General features: G+C 43.4%; 1 protein-coding gene across 6 annotated transcripts in view; it reads right to left on the reverse strand.

The window, feature by feature from the left end:
- FAM114A1 (family with sequence similarity 114 member A1) overlaps positions 1 to 21,838 on the reverse strand; it is a 66,696-nt gene that overhangs the window by 17,576 nt on the left and 27,282 nt on the right. For 4 of the 6 annotated variants that reach the window (XR_003911774.1, XR_003911773.1, XR_003911775.1 and 1 more), the window contains 5 exons: positions 16,447 to 16,560; positions 16,216 to 16,319; positions 13,498 to 13,632; positions 8,250 to 8,402; positions 1,499 to 1,622 (listed from right to left, as the gene is read on the reverse strand). Coding sequence is in view for 2 of the 6 variants with exons in the window: in XM_029947382.1 (XP_029803242.1) it covers positions 1,499 to 1,622; positions 8,250 to 8,402; positions 13,498 to 13,632; positions 16,216 to 16,319; positions 16,447 to 16,560 (630 nt within the window). In the remaining 4 variants the exon portion in view is untranslated. The remainder of the gene's footprint in view (positions 1 to 1,498; positions 1,623 to 8,249; positions 8,403 to 13,497; positions 13,633 to 16,215; positions 16,320 to 16,446; positions 16,561 to 21,838) is intronic. The other 2 variants (XR_003911776.1, XM_029947391.1) reach the window with 1 other exon arrangement.

Below are 21,838 nucleotides of genomic sequence, written 5' to 3' on the forward strand. Positions count from 1 at the left end.
TCAGATCAAGGTCTACCTTAGGCATCATGAAACCAAAGAGAAATAATCTGGATGTTTTTGGTGATCATTACTCTGGAAAACAGGCATCTCTACTGGTTCTTCTTGGGCCCATAATACTATGTGCATGAACTCTGACAGCTAGTGTCTTAGTTTCGCATTATTAAAACAAAGACAAGGCTGTCATCCTTTGTGACTTTTGTAGAAACACAAAGGCTCAAAAAACATTCTCCAGCAGTCTCTTTGATATTGGCTTCTTTCTATTCTTCAGTATGACTGAGTCTTCCATTTTGATGCAACGAGCATAAATCTCATTAAACTGGAGGCACGTAAGGTCACCACGGAAGACTAGAGCGGGGGAGATGGTATTTAAATAACAGTTTGCAAATGCCTAGAATAATTTTGCCCTGAGCAATGAGTCTGAAGCACTTGGTTCCCTTGTTTGAGCCTTGACTGAAGGTATGTAACGCACCTGGGCACAGACCACTTCCAGCTATCTGATGGGTATGAACGCACATGATCTCAGTGCTGTGTGGTAATAACAAGTACAATCATAAATAAGAGCTACAATTGATTCTACCTTTATCATTTTCCCGGCATTGTTTTAGCACTTTAAATAACAATACCAGCTAACGTTTTTGAGCAGTTCTGTGTGCCAGGCTCTGTAATGTATATTTTTACATATATGATCTAACTTGAGCTGCACAATAGCCTTTGGGAATCTGTATCATTGTCTCCATTTAGCAGGTGAAGATAATGAGTTTCAGAAAGGTTACATAACTTGTTCAAGGCCACGCAGCCAGTAAGTGGTGGAAATGTCTCACATGAGACCTCTGAGAGAGTCCCTGTGTGGCCATGGCTGCCTGGCAGCATAATCCACACAGCTGTGGCTGCAGTGCTAGGTGATGACCTCTGTAAGAAATCACTCTCCAGGGGGCGCCTGGCTGGCTCAGTCCCTTAAGTGTCTGACCCTTGATTTCCAGCTTAGGTTGTGATCTCAGGGTTGTGAGATCGAGCCCCACGTTGGGCTCTGCGCTCATCTCTCCCTCTCTCTGCCCCTCTCCTTCCAAAATAAACAAACAAAAAAAAAAGAAAGAAAGAAAAGAAAAGAAAAATACAAGAAGAAATCCATGGAAAGACCTGCCCACCACATGCAGATACAAAATTAGATATGAGAGCATAAACTCCAGTCATCAGGGCCCTGCTTAGTGCACTGTGTTCTTGATTCATTCAACCGTCCACGTTTACTGTGCACCTGTGATATGCCAGGGACTGTGCCGCCCACCAGAGAAATAAAGATGCGGCAGTCAGGAGTTCCCGCCCTCCAGATCAATGTGACGAGCTCCTGTAACAAGAGCGGATGTACAGAGTGTTTTGGAAGCGAGGAGGAGGGGCACTTGCATTAAATCATTCACTGTTCAAAGGGCTGCATTTATTAACAGCCGCTTCTGAAAGATTATACCAACACTGTTTTGCTGTTTAATTGGTTATTTTCCTTTACCTTGTTCTTCTTGATTTTCTTCATTCTCTAATTCTTTGGCTGCAAAGATGTCTTTAATGGAAATTAGGTCGTTTTTTAAGAGTTCTAGCTTCTCTCCATCAAGTGATGTTAAAAATGACTGAACCTGAAAACAGAAATAGGTCAGCGTAACTGTCATCTTTTCTTCTCATTAGTCACGTTTACACAGGCTGTCCCCCGTTCTCCCAGGACTCAGGTGACTGGTGGTGTGTGTGTGAGGGGGAGAGGGGGGCAATGCCAGATTGAATGCTAGATTTACCGCCTATGAACTGCGTAACTTTGGGTGAGTTACATAAGCTCCCTGGCCTCAGGTTTTACAATTTTAAAGTGAGAGCTACACTTTATTGTGATCCTTTGTGATGTAAATGAAATAGTGACTGTGAAGCACATGACACAGGTGCAAAAGGCAGACACTAAATAAATTGTGGTGGTAGCTCTTGTAGCCAAGTGGTTAAAAACACATGTGTTGTCAACTCTGAATTCAAATATGAGTTCCACGGGGTGCCTGGGTGGCTCAGTGGGTTAAGCAATGACCCTTGATCTCGGCTCAGGTCATGATCTCAGGGTCGTGGGATTGAGCCCTATATTGGGCTCTGGGCTCTGCACTGATCATGGAGCCTGCTTAAGATTCTCTTTCTCCCTCTGTCCCTTCCCTGCTTGCTATCTTTCTCTCTTAAAAAACCAACAACGAATATGAGCCCCTCACTTACAAAATTGTGTGACCTTGGGTAATTTATTTAACCTTTCTATGCTGTTCCTTCCTAATCTGTAAAATGAGTTCTAAAAGCATCTCTCTTAAAAGGTTGTTTTGAGAGTTAACTGGGTTAACGTATTTAAAAGTACTTACAGTGAAGGTCAAGAAGTTACATATAATATCATGTATGCTAATATATAAGAATATTGCTATATGTATATATAACCATATACATATACACAAACACATAAAGAAAGTATTTTACATATACAGATAAACATCCATTATTACTTGCTAGATGTGGGTTATTGCACTGGGGCTACAAACACACACGCGACACATTTTTCTTCTCAGAGGTCTTGCAGTCTAGAGGAGGAAAGCCCAGGCTAACTGCTAACGGCCATGACAGATGTGAGTGGAGGGGCAGTGGGGCACCCGGGAGGGGACTTCAGTCCCCCTTGGCGAGACAAGAGGGTGGGCAAGGAGACTTCACAGGGGATGATTCGTGAGCTGATACCTTCCCTGCTCGTTGTCTTCAGAGCCCCTCTTTTGAAACTGACCTCAGTAAACACTTAAAAATTATTTGCACACATAGCCAGTCATCCTCTGTGAAGCTGAAGACTGATCTGAACTTCCAAAATGGCCATGGTGCATAAGAACCAAACAAAAAATGACATAGGGCTGTAACGTAGTAGTAAGGTTTTCATTCTGCAGGTCAAACACTTGCTCTGGAGCGAGAACCAGAAGAGGAGCCGCGATGCTCCTTGGAATAGGTTTTCATGTTCATTATGGTCGTAGATTCACACATCACAGTTAGCGAGAGAGTTAGAGAGGGCATGAGGGACGCCAGGACACCATTTTCCTAAAAAAGCGTCCTGCACAGCAGCAGGGCATAATGGAATGGGCAGGAGCTCTGGAAGGAAGGTCAGCAGGAAGGAATCCACACAAACCCATCAGCCACAGGGTTCAGCAGGTGGAGGTAAATGCACCCGGCATGGAGGCTGCCCCCACACCCTTCGGCTCTGACCTTTTAAGGGCCTTTTTTTCAGCTCATATATTCATGATTAGGCCTCAGGGTCCTAGATTGGCCCACATCAGATTCTTACACTTCAGATGTATTTTTTAAATAGCAGTTTAAAAAAAAATAGCAGTTTTCAAAGAGTAAAATAAAAAGGTAATTATTGAATAAATGTGCTTGAGCACAACACTGAGTGAAAATGTGGGGCATTATGGTTTCCCCATGTCTTCTGGAGGGAGCCATCCTCTGGGCGGGAATGCACTGGGGTTTTACGCTTTGAGCATCCTTTGGGAAGGATTCTTTTTAGCAAAGGAAACTATTGTCAGCATCTTTCTACTACAAGATCTCTTTGGCTTCCTCCTCGTTCATTCCATTATGCCAAGGTGATGAGCATTGAATTTTTATTTTAATCCAATAATAAATAATCATGCACTCCTCAGTAAATATTCATAGAATGCTGACTATATGCTTGGCATTCTGCTAAGCGTTGATGGGAACACAAGGGTAGACAGTCTGCCTTGGAAATCATTTCCCTGAGAAAGAGTATGGAGTGCCACTTTGCAGATTCTTGCTTACTGATCTTGTTAGATACTGGGTAAAATAGCAATAAAAATGATTAGTTGCTTTTTTTTTTTAAATAGTTTATTTACTTTTGAGACAGAGGGAGGGGTGGGGGAGGGGCAAAGAGAGAGGGAGACACAGAATCTGAAACAGGCTCCAGGCTCTGAGCTGCCAGTACAGAGCCCAATGTGGGGCTCGAATCCACGAACTGTGAGATCATGACCTGAGCCAAAGTCGGCCACTTAACCAACTGAGCCACCCAGGAGCTCCTTAAGGTTTATAGTATACCAGATTGCCATGCCTGCTGTCATCCGAGAATCAATCTAGTAGAACAGTAATGATAGTGATTCTCTGTATTTCCAGAGGTATGTGTATCATTTTCAGGTCAAAGCTCTTAAAAAAAAATGGTGTACCCTGTACACCTTTCTGTCCTATACTGGTGGGATAAACACAGCAAAGAGGGCCTAGGAGATGGTGAAATCCAATGCTCTAGACTCAGACAAAGGGGAGCCCACAGAGCCAAAGGGATGTGCCCACGCAGAGCCCACACTCCTTCCAAACCACTCTCTAGGTACTAAAGTTGCTACAGTTTTCCTCCCTTGGCCTGTATGGATCTCTACCCAGGATGTGCTCCTTCTGGGGGGACCATCCACTGGAGGGTGCACCTCTAGGTCTAAGAGGTGGCTGTTAGCAGTGGTGTGGATGAAACTTGAACTAGGGTATCCTCACATGTGGGTATAAAGCCCTTGAAGTGAGAGATAGCTGGAAATAAAGAGAGAAGAGCAGGCAGGAGGGGGGTATGGAAATGTGAGGAGTTTGGAAGTCTGAATGGGAACCTGGCCTTCTAAGTCATTATGAAAGTGCATTTGTTAGGGTAGGATGATAGAGTATATATATATATTTTTTCTTTTCATTTCTTTAAAAAAATTTAATGTTTATTTATTTATTATTATTTTTTAATGTTTATTTATTTTTGAGAGATGAGACAAATCATGAGCAGGGGAGGGGGAGAGAATGAGAGGGAGATTCAGAATCCAAAGCAGGCTCCAGGCTCTGGGCTGTCAGCACAGAGCCCAACGCGGGGCTCAAACTCACAAACCATGAGATCATGACCTGAGCCAAAGTTAGATGCTTAACCGACTGAGCCCTCAGGTGCCCCAGAATATATATTTTTTAACAGTTTGTTCCAAAACTCCTTTAACTTCTAAAAATTTGGAATGTAGAGGAGGTCTATCTAGTTAAACATGAACGATGAATATTTTCTTAGTATAAGTGTGTGTCTCAAATACTGCATAGGACATATTTACATTAAAAAAGTATTCATTATTGGGGCATCTGGGTGGTTTAGTTAAATGTCTGACTTCGGCTCAGGTCATGATCTCACCATTTGTGACTTTGAGCCCAGCACTATTTGTGCTGATAGCTCAGAGCCTGGAGCCCACTTTGGTTTCTGGGTCTCCTTCTCTCTCTTTCCCTCCTCTGCTCATTCTCTGTCTCTCTGTCTCCATCTCTCTCTTTCTCTCTCAAAAATAAATAAACATTAAAAAAAATTTTAAGTATTCATTGTTTATCAAAAGTTAAAGCTTAATTCGTCATCCTGTCTTTTTATTTGCTAAATCTGACAGCCTCAATAAGGATCTCCGTTTGCATTCTTGCCGGAGGCCTGTGAACATCAGGATGGGGCTGGGGAGCTGTGAGATGGACAGAGCCTGGCTCCTGAACCCCTAAGGCAGGAAGCCGCCAGAGGACCAGGTACTCCCACCGAGGACTCTTTGAGAATGAGGATAATTCCCACTGATTTTGACCCGTACATTTTTAGGACTTATTTACTATAGCACCCAGTAACTCATTACTAATCCAAGAAAAAGTTCTGCATCCCTCACTATGCATCTATCAAAATCTCTAGGCTGGGGGAGCAGAGGCCGAGCTGGTGCAGCGGTGCGTAAACGGAGGGAACAGCCCTCCAGGGACCAAACCTCCTTCCTAGCAACATCGGTCCTTTGGGGCTCTTTTCTAAGGACCTGGGACTCTCTCATGGCTGAAAGCTACAATGGAACCCGCCAGAATGGAATCTCTCTAGCGCCGTGGTAATTGCAAGAGGACACACATCCCTGTTATGGGTTTAGTAACAACAACACACATATACACATAGAAGAATGCATGTAAAAATAAATGTCATCAACGTCTTCTATATAAACATGTATGAAAAGGCAGCTAACATTTATTGAGTACTTATTATCTATTCAGCAAGCTGCAACTGGCTTCACATGGATTATCTCATTTAATTCTCTTAATGCTGCTACGAAGTAAGTTTTATTATTAATACCATCCCACAGATAAGGAGATTGAGGTAAGATGGGTCCAAAATCATACAGCTACTGAGTGGTATTTGATCACATAATGTATGACTCAAAACCCAGCTTTTATAGGGAAAGATTTGCAGCAGTGGAAAACTACATTTTCTAGAGCACACATTACCAGGTTATCTGATTCTGAGTCTATGGGAGCAATTTCACGACTCTATGGATTGTAGCGAGCTGAGAGCAGTGCAAAAGAACTCCAGTCTATAGACATGTGACTAGATTCTGTCTGGCAGAGGGACAGCCTCACCTCCAGGGGCTTATGACCATTTGCACATTGGTTTCAAAATTGCTTTACTCCACGTACATGTGTGCAATGGCTTTTCCAAGCAGATAAAGTTATAATATCTGCTTGGTTCTTTCATTTAATTAAGTGGCCAAATTCCTTAATTCACATTCATTTTGTATCTGTATATGAGGCATGATTTCGTTCTTAAAAAATTACCCCCTTGAACAGTTTAACCACAAGACTGTTCCCGATGGCTCATGGATAATGAAAGAAGAAAGCAAGAAAGTAAGCAAGCAAGCAAGAAAGAATAGTAACACATAATTCAATCATCCAGAGGGAGGGGTATTTCCATCTTGTTTGGTTCTTGGTTGCCTCTTACAGGGAGGAGGCCATGTTTCCCTGCTTATTAGGCATCAGGAATGTCTGTATCCCTGCCAAGGGCGAACATGGAGGACATGGCCAAGAGAGAGTCAAGAATCACTCCTCCACTCTAAGGCTCACGTCCAAGTTCCTCTTGTCAGGGGGCCTGCTTCTCTCCAGCGGATGTCACTGAGATGAGCCACGGCCCCTCCCAGGACGTTCAGAGAGTGAAACCCTGTGGGCTCCACCGGAAAAACACCCCAGAGTACAGTCAGCCTGACACCACACAGAAGAGTCATATATATAATTAAATGAATTAATAGTTTTAAGGTGCTTAGAATAGTGACTATATAAGTATCATATGAGTGTTTGTAAATAACTACCCTACGCCACCCCACACATAGATCCTGAAAAAAAATCCCCAAACCGTGCTGATTTCTGCTATTTCTATTTTGTTTCTTGAGATCATAGTAGGGTGGATGTGAATGTACAGGACTGTCAGGTAATTCTTAGGTTTCCATTTCAGAACATTCTCAAATAGAACTTTTTTTTTTGAAATGTTTATTTATTTTAGAGAGAGAGAGAGACATACAGACAGACAGAGTGTGAGCAGGGAAGGGGCAGAGAGAGAGAGAGGGAGACACAGAATCAGAAGCAGGCTCCGGGCTCTAAGCTGTCAACACAGAACTGGGCCTGGGACTCAAACTCATGAACAGTAAGATCATGACCTGAGCTGAAATCTGATGCTCAACCAATCCAGGTGCTCCCCAAATAGAACTTTAACTCCCAGCAAGATACTCCTGCCTTCTGTGGCCCAGGCATTTTAACAAATGGGTTAATACATCACTATCTAGCCCATAAAACTCTATTAAAACCCTGCAGTCTGGAATAAATATCAGCTGCTTTGTTTCTATTGGGTGGACATGCAACGTGGCCTAGTAGGGCATCTCATCAAAGGGTACAACCTCATCAAAGGGAAGCACGGGCCAGGAGCCCGACAGGCAGTCTTCTGAGCAGCCTTTTGCACCATGAAGTGCGGTAATGATGGCTCCTATTTTGCTGGCCCTCTTGGGGGTGGGGAGGGGTAACAGCTTATAAAGGACAGAGAGGAAATAATACGGAGCATGAGGGGGTCATCAGACTGTATAATATTTGTGACCCTACCACAATACTAATAAAGCCCTAAGCATGAGATATTTTAATGGCAGATTTTCCAGTTTCTTTCATATATAAGAAAACACATTAGTGACCATGGAATTTTATTTATTGTTATTATTATTATTATATTATTATTAGTTTTAAAGAAAGAGGGCATGAGCAGGGGGAGGGGCAGAGGGAAAAGAGAGAGAGAATCGTAAGCAAGCTCCACACTCAGCACAGAGCCTGATACGGCGTTCGATCTCATGACCCTGCGATCAGGACCTGAGCTGAAATCAGAGTCAGACACCCAACAAACTAAGACACGCAGCGCCCAGTCAACGCGGTATTTTACAAGCACACTGCTCACATACCTTGCTTTCACTTTCATTGGACAGAATTTCGAGGGCTTCCAGATGTGACAAACCTTGATACTCATCAAACAGCATCCCGTAGTGTGCGGTCCTCTCAGCCGTGAGCTGCTGGGCCAGCCTCTGCTTCTCTTTCTCCTTGGCTTCTCTCAACATCTGCACAAATACACAGCGTTTATGCCCTGGGTGTACGCTTGAAAGCCTCACTTCCTGCATCGGATGTAGGGGGAGATGAGGGCTGACTTTGTATTTGTGAAGAGTAGGGTGCAGTCACTTGGGAATTTCTAACAAAGTGATTCTTTGATTCTACTGACAAGTTTTACGTAATATTTCACTTTGAATTTTACAGGTTCGTTATGTACATGAAAAAAACAAAGCAAAAATTCTATGCCTGGGAAGAGAATTGGCAAGAAGCACACCAAGAGCTGAATAGTGGCTTCTGCTGAGTGTTTTTCACATGTGATGAATTTTCTTATTTTCTAAAATATCCAAATTATCTATAACGAGCAAATTGATGAACAGTGGGAAAGTTTAATCTATTGTGAGAGGGTTCACTGCAACTTCTGCACCCAGGCAGGCCTCAAAACAGTTACAAACTGGTCTGCTTTGATCTGGGTTGTGTTATTTTATTTTATTTTTATTATTTAAATTCTTATTTATTTATTTATTGTTGAGACAGAGAGAAACAGAACATGAGTGGAGGAGGGGCAGAGAGAGAGGTAGACAGAATCTGAAGCAGGCTCCAGGCTCTGAGCTAGCTGTCAGCACAGAGCCCAACACAGGGCTCGAACCCACAAACCGTGGGATCATGACCTGAGGTGAAGTCGGACGCTAAACCGACTGAGTCACCCAAGGGCCCCATGGGTTGCATTATTTTAAAAAATTTTATGTGCGTGGCTATGAACCATCTTTGATGAACAAAATTAATAAGCTACAAACTCATAATGTATTTCTCATCAAATACTGAATATAAAGAAGAATATTAGTTTATCAGTTCTCGAGACTGTGAATGGAGTTCCTTTCCATGTTGATCATTTTTCTCCAGTTATTTTTTTGTTGATTAAATAAAGTGAACACTGAGTCGCCCAGTCACTCCCAATGTCCTGCACTTGCTTTCTGTGATGCTAAGCATCTTTTATGTGATTCTCATTCAGTTTAGTAGGCATTACGTTTATAGGGTTCTTTAGTATCTATGGAGAGCACCATAAACGCAGTGGCCACCACAAGTTCACAAGGGAAAGATTACGGAACAACAGACTGTGGTTTTTAATGTGCACCAATAAAACAATCAATTCCCTTCTCCTTTTGGTTCTTGAGGCACTTAGCCAAAAACTCACTGGGCTGCAGACAGAGTTCTCCCCTCTGTCTGTCTTCAGTACTAAATATGTACAAGCTCTGAATTTTAAAGTTTTGAAAACAACCCCATTAAATTGCCTCTGGGGATTAAAAAGAATTTTTTTTAATGTTTGAGAGAGAGAGAGAGCGAGACAGAGTATGAGCGGAGAAGGGGCAGAGAGAGAGAGTGAGAGACACAGAGTCTGAAGCAGCCTTCAAGCTCCGAGCTGTCATCACAGAGCCCGAAGCGGGGCTGGAACCCACGAACCATGAGATCATGACCTGGGTCGAAGTCAGACACTTAATGCAGGCCCCCTACCGCCGGAGATTTTTAACACTTACAACAAACTCCAACTACTTCCACTGATCTTGCTGGCTTGGTGGTGGTAAAATGAAATAACAAAGTGACATGGAAATTGCTTCCTTTTACTACAGCTGCTGCCATCTCTCAATTTGTGCTTTGGAACAGAGGGGAAGGGATGGAATGAAAGAGGAAGAAAGGTCACTTTGGAATGATCTGGATTCACTCAAAAGATGGAGTGAAATTAAAGTTGCTTTTAATGTGGAACTGGCTTTCTACAGGATGTTCGTCTATTTTGTGTCTGAAAAAGAAAGGGACATGGTTTGGAAGAGCAGTGAGTGTGATTCTGGTGTGGGAGTCTTCCTTGCATCTGTGGGCTCTGGGAACCACCCTGCACCACTGGGGTAGAATGCGGGAGAAATCCAGGGAGCGTGTGCACATTTCTGACGTCTGCGGTTATTTAGTGTTGATTAGGAAAAACCTCATAGACTTCCCTATGCCGGCGGATGGCAGCTTCATCCTTCCGGCTGCCCGAGCCGGCGACCGTGGACACCCCTCGCAGCCACCTTTCCTCACATCCCATGGTCACTCCATCAGGAAAACCTTCAGAATGCACCCAGAATCAGCACTCCCCACTGCTTCTGTGGCCCCACACTGTTCTGAGCCACCACGTCCTCCTGTTCGGATAATGGCAATTGCCTCCCCAGGACGCAGTGAGAGCTGAGGCAGCAATGGCCAAGGGCCCCGGATGCTGTCCTTTGAAATCCATCTCTCACTGGCACCGAGGTCACGCCTCCCACAAGTGTCACTGGCACAGCAGGGACACTGTGGGAGACCCGGTCTGGGAGATGGGGACTCGTCTGCCATCGGACTTCAGCTGAAGGGCTCTCCCAGGGCTCTGCCAGGCTTTCCTCTGAGGACGCAGCAGCCTAAGATGCTTTCACCCAATCTCTTCTCCCTCCTCTCTTCCCTGGGGTCGGACTCGCCTCTTGGTCTGACAGCTCTCGCAGCCTTCCTGCCCCCCAGCTCCATTTTCTCTACCGGCATTTCCCCTAATAAAACCCTTGCTCGTTAGGGCCATCTTGGCCTCCGGGAGGCCTGCATGGTACCCATCTTCCTGGTCTCCGTGCCCTGGCCCTCCCCATGCCCAGGCTGTTTTCAACGCAGTAACCAGAGTGACCCTGGGACAGTCTGATCTTGTCACTCCTCTTTTTGAAATCCTGTAATGCTTTCCCTGTTTCACCAACAGTAAAACCAAGGGCACTACAAATGCCCTCCAGGACCTGGCATGACCTGTTCCTCATCACCACTCCAGCCCCACCTGCAACAGCTCGGCTCCTGGCTCACTCCTCCCCCCTCCCCCCACGCAGCATCCTTGCTCCTTGTCCACACCAGGCACGCCTGCCTCAGGGCCTCTGCCCAAGCTGCTCTTTCTGCATGGAATGTGCTCTGTTCAGATTTCAGCAAGGTCAAGCCCAAACCCCTCGTCTCCTTCAATTACCTGCTCTGATGGCCTCGCCTCCATGAGGTTCCCCCCTCACAATCCAAGTTCATACTTAACCTGCCCCTCACTCCCACATTCCTGAGTAGCTTCTTCCTGCTCTGCTTTTTCTTGTTTTCCACAGCACTTGAACATCTTTTAAATACTAGATAATGTTGATGGTTTGTCTCTCCTCACTGTAACAAAAACTCAGGGACCTTCACATTGCAGGAGCAATAGATGGGCTTTTTTTGTTATTAGCCACATTGATGCTTGGGGCTGGGTTTTTTTGTTTCATTTTCGTTTTGCAACACCGAGTATTAATTATCTGACTCATACAAATCTACTTTCTTTTGAAGGACCAGTAGCCTGGTGGCTTATGACCCTGCCAAGTCCTGACCTGAGCAATAATATCTGAGTGCTTATATGAGGGTTACTCTGGAAGAGACAAGAGGAAATAGCTTCAACAAAAACTTTCCAGGAACTGCCACTAAAGGATGTCAGCGACGGCTCCTCAGTGGCCTCCTAGTGTTGAGCCAGGAGAAGATATGTTTGTCCTGCCTGTGAAATTTATAAAATCTGGGGCTGTCTCAGCTGCTCCTAACTTCAGGAAGGCAGAGGCAGAATGGGTGTGTGCCATCTAAAAGAGCAAGTTCAGTATCAGGGCTTTATACTTGGAAAAGAAAACAAATACTACTTTTAATTTCCTTGACTACTGTAGATAAGCAAAGCACAGATTAATTTTTTTTAAAGTAAGCTGTATGTTCTGTGTGGTGCTTAAATTAAACTCATGACCCCAAGACCAAGAGTTGCATGCTCTACTGACTGTACCAGCTTGGCGCCCCACAGATTCAACTCTTCAACTCACGTTTCCCAGGGAGCATTGGAGAACTCTAAAATGGAAGTGTGAGAAGAGAAGCCCATCCTTGCACATAGTAAGAGGACTATAAATTAAAATCCCAAGGAGATATGATTCCCACCTATTATACTGACACATAAGACCACAATAACTAGCATCCCTGGGTGTCTGCTAAGAGTCTGGTACTCTTCTAACTTACTTAATCCTCACATCAAAGCTATCAGTAGGTATTCGTATTACACCCAATGCACAGATGAGTAAACCAGGGCACAGAAGGATTAAGTAACCTGCTCAAGGTCATGTAGCTAGAAAAGTAGTAGAGTTGGGAAACATACAATGATGCTTTCAACTGAATGCTTGTGTCCCTCCAAAATTCACTTTTTTTAAGTTTATTTATTTATTTTTGAGAGAGTCAGAGAGTGGGCATGCGCAAGTGCACAAGTGGGGGAGGGGCAGAGAGCAAGGGAGACATCTGAAAAAGGCTCCAGGCTCCCAGTTGTCAGTGCAGAGACCAACGTGGGGCTCAAACTCACAGACTATAAGATCATGAGCTGAGCTGAAGTTGGACACAAGCAACTGAACCACCCATACGCCCCACTCCCAAACTCAGGTTGAGACCTAATCCCCAATGTGATGGTATTTGGAGGTGGGGCCTTAGGTCATGAGGGTGGAGCCCTCATGAATAGGATTAGTGTCAAAAGCGCCCCCACAGAGCTCCTTGCCTTTTCCACCATGTAAAGATACAGTGAGAAGGGGGCCACCTATGAACCAGGAATGGGCACCACCAGACACTGCATCTGATCTCGGGCTTCCCCGCCTCCAGAACTATAAGAAATCAATGTTTGTAGCTTCTAGAAACCTAGTCTTATATTCTGTTGTAGCAGCCTGTGGGGACTAAGGCAAATGGCAAAAACGTAATAATCTTTGAGAAATGATTAAGTGAATAAAGCAAGGTACAAATGAATGTGGTTAGTATGCTACCATTTCTCAGCAAAAGTATATATGTATCCGTATCTCTGTCTTTGTCTATACCCATATCTACAGCTATCTGATAATTCTGACCGAACCCATAAAAAGCTGTTAACAGTGTTTGCCTTCCATGGGGAACTAAATGGCTGGGGAAAGAGGCGTATTAGGAAAACTCAGTTTTTATTCTCCACTGTCTTATGTCATTTGAATTTAAGTCACATGCTTTAAAATACCTATTAAAAAAGATAAATAAAAAGGTATTTACCTACTGACTGAAAGAAAGGATAGGAAAAGTATATAATCCCACCTGAGATAAAGAAACGGTTCTCTCCATGAGTGTCTTGGTCCGCTTGAAGCCTGGGTCACTCTCCGCAAGGACATTCATGGTTTTCTTACCGATGAATTCCAGAGCATCCAGACCTCCCGTTAAGACGCTTTTACCCTGCAGATGAGATAATCGCACGAGATTAGCTTTTGCCTTTTGCAGTTTCACAGCAGTCAGGAATTCGCAGAAGGCACTGTCTTCAAATATTACAAACAATATAAAGTCACAATTTTTTCTCATCAGGGATTTAACATCCATTTAATGCTGTTTTCTTTTCCTTGGAAGGGCATATGTCATATAATTTGTAGGACATATTATTTAAAAATATTATTTAAAAAGGATGCTTAGGAAAAACCAAAGCATATTTGGGATTAACTTTTTACTGGCTCTATGTGTATGAATATGTATGTATCTAAGGCATGAAATTAATAGGTGATCCCATTACTGATTTTGTTTGCAAGAATGTTAATCCAAGTAACAGGCGTTCAGAGCAGTCCATTAAAATGTCAAATACTCTCGCCAATCTAGGGAATTTTTAATCTAAGGCCTTGGTGTACAGGACCCTCCGGCTATTTGAGATGGCCTTGCATACTTTCAGAAACTAGCAATAACCGCCTGTAATTAGTATATTCATGAAATAAGACAGGTTGATTTCCATATACCGCTGCCTTTAGAAACTGTTTCATCATACAGTTATCCTGCAAATCCTCTCGTCAGCCTTTGTTTTCCTTAAAAAAGAAAGATTAAAACAACAAAGACTTACTCACATCAACTGTTCATATAAATAGAACTGCTTACATTTCTTTACAACTTCTGTGCATATCCTGCAACCACACAATTGCAACTACACTCTGCACACATGTGTTTTCCCTGACTTACATGAACTTACACACATTATATTTTATTATATTATTGCCTATATACATTTTCCAATCTCCATAATTATTGCTTCATTAGCAATATTAGACTTCGCTGAACTAATATACTAGTATACTAATGTCTACTAATATACATTTGGACACTTAGACTTTGTTTTTAGATTTGGGGGCCATTCAATATTCATATTAGAAAACATTTTAACGCATGTATATCATGGAAGGACTATGGGATGTCAGCAATTCATACTTTTGCATGATTTGGTTTATTTTCTTTTAATATCCTATGAGGGATTACTTACGTAGAGATTAAAATGGGAGAAGGAAGGATATGGAGACTTTGATTAAGGGCAGAGCTGGTGGGAGTGTCTGGAGCTCAGGAAGAGAAAGTATCAGAAGGTAGAAGGGAGCACAAAAAGGAAATGAGGGTGCTGAAGGCGAACTCAGAGTGCCCTGCGCTGGCGCTCAGGAAGACGATGAGCTCACTGCTAACAGCCAGGCATTTGGAAAGAGCTCCACGCCATCCCCAACCTGACCCCCCCCCCAGGCATACTGGACATGTACTGTTCTTTGACTCCTAAAACACATTTGCTGCTTCTCATTCAGCCTACTTAGTCTAGAGGACCTTGAGTTACAGGTGAAGAGCACGCATTTTCTAATTCCGGCATGTTCTGACCCGGAAGTCTGGGTAAGGCGTGCTCTGATCCGGAAGTCGGGTAAGACAGCCTCCCACGTGTGTCCACAGCTTCCTCCTCCTCCCACGTTGCACTGTAATTGCCTTTGCGTTGGCTCTGTCTTCCAGGACGATGTGCCTTCTTGTTTGCATATGCCCAGCATTTAGCCTAGTTCCTGGTACATAGTGAGGGCTGATCACCTTCTTTTAAATAATTTTTTTAATGTTTATTTTTGAGAGAGAGAGAGCATTCGCAAGTGAGTGGGGGAAGGGTAGGAGAGAGAGAGGGAGACACAGAATCCAAAGCAGGCTCCAAGCTCCGAGCAGTCAGCACAGAGCCTGGCACGGGGCTCAGACTCACCAACTCTGAGATCATGACCTGAGCAGAAGTCAGAGGCTTAACTGACTGAGCCACCCAGGCACCCCCATCTTTTTTTTTTAATGAATGAATGAAGAATTGGACATCAACTATATTTTTAGAAAAAGTAGTTGGTTGGTTTTACACAGCAGAAAAGAAACCTTCTCTCATCTCAGTTGGGGTGCCCCCCTTTTCATTATTCGTCAGTGTTTCATTGCTAATAACAAGCTGCTTGAAGACGCAGGCAGGGGTCTGGGATGGGGGATAAACTTAGGGTTATTTAAGGAACGGGGAAAGTAGGGATGGAAGGTTGAGATGGGGAAGGATGTTGGTCTTAGTTATCTGGAAACGCTTTAGAAACATCTCAGGATGTTGTTTCCAATTCCTTACCAGCATTTTTTTTTTATCTGAATGGCTTTATAATTTTCAAATTGAAGGTCAAGAAACATAGACCAACGAGGCAAAACAGCTGCCTCGGCTCTAAGGAAGAGCCCTCCCTCCTCCCCAGCCCGAGGCTGTCCTTGCAGCTGTCAGAAAGGACACTGTTACAGCAGACTGAAAAGGTTCCTTCCGAGCACTCCTTTCTTTTAAACATAAAATATATTTCATTTGCCTTATTATTTTGGTGCCAAGGTTACGCCTACTCTGCAGGAGAAAGCATAACAAAACCATAATCCAAAGTTATGAGCAAGGCCATCTTTTCTCTGATGTATCTAGGTCACGGGTAAATACAGATATCAAAAGAAGGCGCTGGGAGACACCAGGGAAAACAGAGGAAGCAGCTAACGACTTACTGTGTTTTGAACCACATTGGTGATGGCAGACAGCATGCCCCGAGACCCGGATGAGGGAGAAGTGGGTGGGCTTTCTACGGGACTCTGATCTGTGGCCACATCTGCTAGTAAGGAGAAAAACATCCTCTTAGGGTTCAGTCTACTGATCTGAACTTAGACATCTTCGATTTGTGCGCATAGTGCGATACAGCTGAAGTCCAAGAAGCCCCCCAGAATAGATAGATCACTCACTTTGAGGAACTCCACTTTCGGTATCAGGTTGGGCCCCTTCAGAAGAGCTGGAATTTACACCATGAATCCGTAGGGTGGCTCCTGCTTTTTCCTTGACTGCTGTCAATCCATGACCTGCCAGGAAATAAAAACCTGGTTCCTAATACAATAGAAACCCATGCTCTGCAATTCAACAGCTCATGTTCCAGAGCCATGCAGGCGTACACCCCCGTTGTGAGAGAGCGTAGTGGTGAACAGCATGGCCTTGGCAGTCCTTCTCACTTGTTTCTCATACGGTCTGACTAGCAACCTCAGAGTCCAAATCCAAGATATCTGGGAACAGGATCCCTGTCTTCCTCTTTCCTCAACTTCTCAAAATGGGCATGCATCTATCACTCGTTTTTGAATTCCTTGCAGGCCTAGCCTGTCATAGACACTCAATTAATATTCGTTGCACTGAAATCAGGCGAGGCTCAGCATGCTCTTTCAAAGTGTTAGTCATTCTTTCAGTGGGGAGAGTGCAAGGTCTGGAGCTGATGTGTCACATCAAAAGGCAAGTCATGGAGCAAACGAGGTAGGGAGCCCAACGGCTCTGACGGTTGTGCTAAGCTGCACCCAAGCTCCTGCAGTCATCAGCCAGGAGGGAGGACACTGGCTTTACCCTATGTGAGCAGGGCCAGGATGCCTAGATCCTCCAGAGCCCGGCACAGTGGGTGTTCAATAACTCTTTCATAAACCCAGAGCTGACTGCATCCTAGCACCGTGTGCTACGCACACACGAACCAGCGGCCTGACAAAGTCCTGGGTACGTTTTATTACGGAACAATTAATTTTTCTCCTTAGAGGCCCCCATGATGAGCAACAGCTTTTCTCAAGTTCCCCAACTGAACACAAACATTAACAGTCTACTGAGTGTCCTAAGTGGCTGTCTGAGTTCTTGAGGGGAAAACAGCCCGGGATGCCACTGTCGCAGCACTCCCCTCCCGGTCAGCATCGCAGGAAGAAAGGGAACACGATCTCAGCAGGAACCCAGGAAAGGTCAGGTTGCTAAAACCCAAGGCAGCAGCAATATTAATATGTAGGGGGGAAAATCCCAAGTCATGGCAGGATTTGAGAGCCAAAGAGAACCGTTAGAATGGCCTGGGGCCTCCGTCGGTTAAGCGGCCAACTTCGGCTCAGGTCAAGATCTCATGGTTTGTGAGTTCAAGCCCCGCATTGGGCTCTGTGCTGACAGCTCAGAGCCTGGAGCCTGCTTCAGATTCTGTGTCTCCCTCTTCCTCTGCCCCTCCCCTGCTTGCGCTGTCTCTCAAAAATAAATAAATGTTAAAATTTTTTTTTAAATGACCAACTGTCCATCTGAATAAGAGAAAGACCTGGATGACTCCCAAACCAAATAGTAGTCCTTTATCAGTTGTTATTTTATTTATCAGAGTGATCTTAACATAATCAGGGCACTAATATTTACCAGAGGACTAATTACATCCAGTGGAAACCACCTGTCATTATATACTATCTAGAAAACAGGGAAACTCAAATAACATTATTTACAGTGTCTAAAACATTAATTTCATAAGAAACATATGTCTATATTTATGCACAGCTCATTAGATACAGTTCAAATTCATTATCAAGTTACTTGGGAAAAAAATGCCCTATAATTGCTAAAACTAAGGCCTGACTTCATTCTCTCCAGCTTCTAGTAAATTCCAAGTATTTCAATGGAAATTTATTGAAGTTTCAGTAACACCTTGAAGTTACAAGATATCATCTAACCTATTTACATACTGAGTCCATATTCCTTACCATATTTTAAAAACACATATTTTTTCCCAAAAGAAATAATGTACATACAAATCTCAAATATGATTCTCATTGAGATTTCTGGGGGCTAACATAGAGGAACACCTGAATTGGAGAAGACGGGGAGGCGTCTGCTACATTTTCTCTGTGAAAGCCATATAACAGAGATGATTTTACAGTTTTTTGAGAACATGAAGGGTTAAATGGTTCACTTCCTAGTTCACGTTCTATACCTCTCTCACATGAGGACCATGTCTGATTCTTCTTCTAGGTTAAAACAGCCTCTCTCCACCTTAGAACACACATGATTAGGGGTGTATCTGTATAAACTGCTTCTAGAAAAGTTACTTTGTTTCTGGAAGGAAATATCATTTTTGTGTTCAAATAAATGGGATGTGTCTATTTAATACACATGACACTACATTGCTACTCCAGCCACTCTCTCTCTCTCTCTCTCTCTCTCTCTCACACACACACACACACACACACACCCCTATACACCCACACCCACCCATATACCCACACTCACACACACACCTGTACCACACTAAGACCTATACACCCCCTCCCCACACATCCACCCGTCCACACCATTTCCCCCTCCACCCACACAACTTTCCTTAGGTATAACTGATATACAAAGAATTGCACATATTTAAGTTTGCTCCAATTATATTTTCTGATAAACAATTTTGAATTCTTTTGTTCGTGAAAGTACATCTTTACTGCATTCTACTAAAATTAGAAAGCTAGGATTCTTCGCAGATGAGGTTTAGATGATGCCACACCCTGCTTTGAAGAGGCACTTCTAAAACTTTACTTAGTGTGACATCTAGTGCCCAGAACAAGGAAGTAATAATATAGAGTCATTGTTGCCTTTGACTGTGAGTGATTCATGCTGAGATACTGATTAGTTCTACCAGTAACAGAACAACAACAACAACAAATACGAATAACACTATAGTGTAGAATTCACGGACTCTTCACACTTCAGCATGAACCCTAAGTGCCCTCAAAGAAATAAAATTCCTTCAAATTCCATGGCCCTAAAGATGGAATCTCTCTTACCCCGGACTTGTTGCAGCAAAAATAGGTGAATATTGCAAAGACAATAAGAATGTTGGACATGGGGTGCCTGGGTGGCTCCATCAGTGGAGCACCCCACTCTTGATTTTGGCTCAGGTAATGGTTCCAGGGTCGTGGAATTAAGCTCTGTGTTGGACTCTGGCACGGAGCATGGAGACTGCTTACTATTCTCTCTCTCCCTCTGCCCCTCTCCCCTGCTCTCTCTCTCTCTCTCTCCCCCTAATTAAAAAAAAAAAAAAAGAAAAGGAAAAGGATGTTGTACGTATGCTGTGATGCTGTATCATTTTAAAGCAAACGTTAAATGATTGGCTAGTGTGTATATAGGTTTACCACATATACCTTAGTGGTAAACATCCTACACTTAGGGGTCAGGAGTCTTGTAGAGGAATTTTGGTTCCATTATTTATTAGCTGTGTGATTTTCGTGAGTTACTTAATCTCTCTGAGTCTCTACTACTGTGTCTTCTTTGAAAGGGGGAAAGGTGGATTATAACAGCTATCTCCCAGGTTCTGTAAAGTCACTAAGGAAAGATACATGAAACCCTTGGTATTGGCCAACATTTTTTGAACACTTACTATGCCCCAGGCACTGGACTAGTTATTTTTAGTAAAGTAAATTATCTCATTTAATCTTCTCACCATGAGATAAGGGATATTATTATGCCTGTTTCACAATGGAGAAAACTGAGATACGGTGACATGAAATCATTTACCCACGGTCCCAAAGCCAAGAAGGGGCAGAGGCAGGTTTTGAACCCAGTCCTGATTCTAGAACTTACACACTTAACCATTATGCTGTATTAAGAAAGTTTTATATGCCATTTACAGTGGATTAAATGTCATAGATAGAAATGTCCCATTTCTATAACTTTTGGATATCAGATCCTCAGTCAGGAGCATTCTTATTTTTAAATAATAAAACACTAGCTTATGCTAAAATTACTGGACTTCCCTTACGTGGACCAGACAGCAAGGTGAAGGCCACTTCTGGAGTGAAATCTTCTTCTAATCCCGCCCCTCTCTGTCAGGGGTTGGCACAGTGTGGTGTTTTTAGAATCGTCCCCACGCTGGGCAGACACAGATCCCAGACACTGGGTGGTGTTATCTTGCACATCCAGTTGAATTTGTTTTCCTCAAAAAGCACATGATATCACCAAGTCATTATCAAAACCCACTAGAGGGAGGTCTCCCCTCTTTGTAGAGGAAGACACTTAACTTGTCTCTGGCCAAGTAATAACTTAGAGAAGCAACAGCAGTTCTCTGCAGCTCCTTGGATGAGTTGGCTAATGCCATGAGTACTTTATTGTTTTTTTTTTAACGTTTATTTTTTAGAGACAGAGAGAATGTGAGCGGGAGAGGGTCAGATAGAGAGGGAGACAGAGGATCCGAAGTGGGTTCCGCACCAACAGCAAAGAGCCTGACGTGGGGGCTTGAACTCATGAACTTTGAGATTGTGACCTGAGCCTAAGTCAGATGATTAACCGACTAAGCCACCCGGGTGCCCCTCTATGAGTACTTTCTACTGGTCCCACATGGTAAAGCCCATGTGCCAGGGCACCAGTGAACTCACTCAGAGAGCTCCCCATTCTGTTTTAATTATTTTTAATACAACGTTTCCTTCTTTTCCATTTCTTTTTCTTTAAAAAATGGGTGTGTAAAAATAAACTTTAAAAATCTCATAATTTCACTTTCCTGACATATCTGGTTGATTTTTAAAACAAAAAGATTAATATTACTAAATTCAAAGAGTTTAGAAACACAGATGACTGAAGGTCGACCAGCCTCTTTCTCCCCAGATCACTTCCACCGACTTACTAACAAAACAGACAGGAGAGTCTCTGAGCTTATAAAAGCCTACGAAAATACTTAAGACCTGAAAAAAAAAAATGTTGCTTCTAAAAGACAAAAAAGAAAATTTGCAAATTGGAAATAGAATCTAATTAATGAATGTATTCAAAATGTGGTATTAGGTCAACTGGTCAGCTGCAGTTCAAATGAATTCAACTCAGGGCGCCTGGGTGGCTCAGTCAGTTAAGCGGTTGACTTCGGCTCAGGTCATGATCTCACTGTTCTTAGGTTCAAGCACCGAGTCAGGCTCTGTGCTGACAGCTCAGAGCCTGGAGCCTGCTTCTGAGTCTGTGTCTCCCTCTTTCTCTGACCATCCTCCGCTCATGCTCTGTGTCTCTCTGTCTCAAAAATAAATAAACGTTAAAAAAAATCAAATGAATTCAACTCTTACATAGTCATATGTAAACTATATATTTATTTATTTTAAAATTTTTTAATGTTTTTTTTTGAGAGCGAGCGAGAGAGAGCTTGAGCACTAGTGGGGGAGAGGCAGAAAGAGAGGTTGAGAGAGAGAATCTGAAGCAGCTCTACACTGCCAGCTCAGAGCGCGATGGGGGGCTTGATCCCACAAACGGTGAGATCTTGACCTGAGCCAAAATCAAGAGTTGGACACTTAACCAACTGAGTCACCAGGTGCCCCAAGATGCGCAGCAGTTTAAGCACATGTACCCCAATGTTCA

This window comes from Suricata suricatta, chromosome 1 (genome assembly GCF_006229205.1).
Source record: "Suricata suricatta isolate VVHF042 chromosome 1, meerkat_22Aug2017_6uvM2_HiC, whole genome shotgun sequence".
Classification (NCBI taxonomy): domain Eukaryota; kingdom Metazoa; phylum Chordata; class Mammalia; order Carnivora; family Herpestidae; genus Suricata; species Suricata suricatta.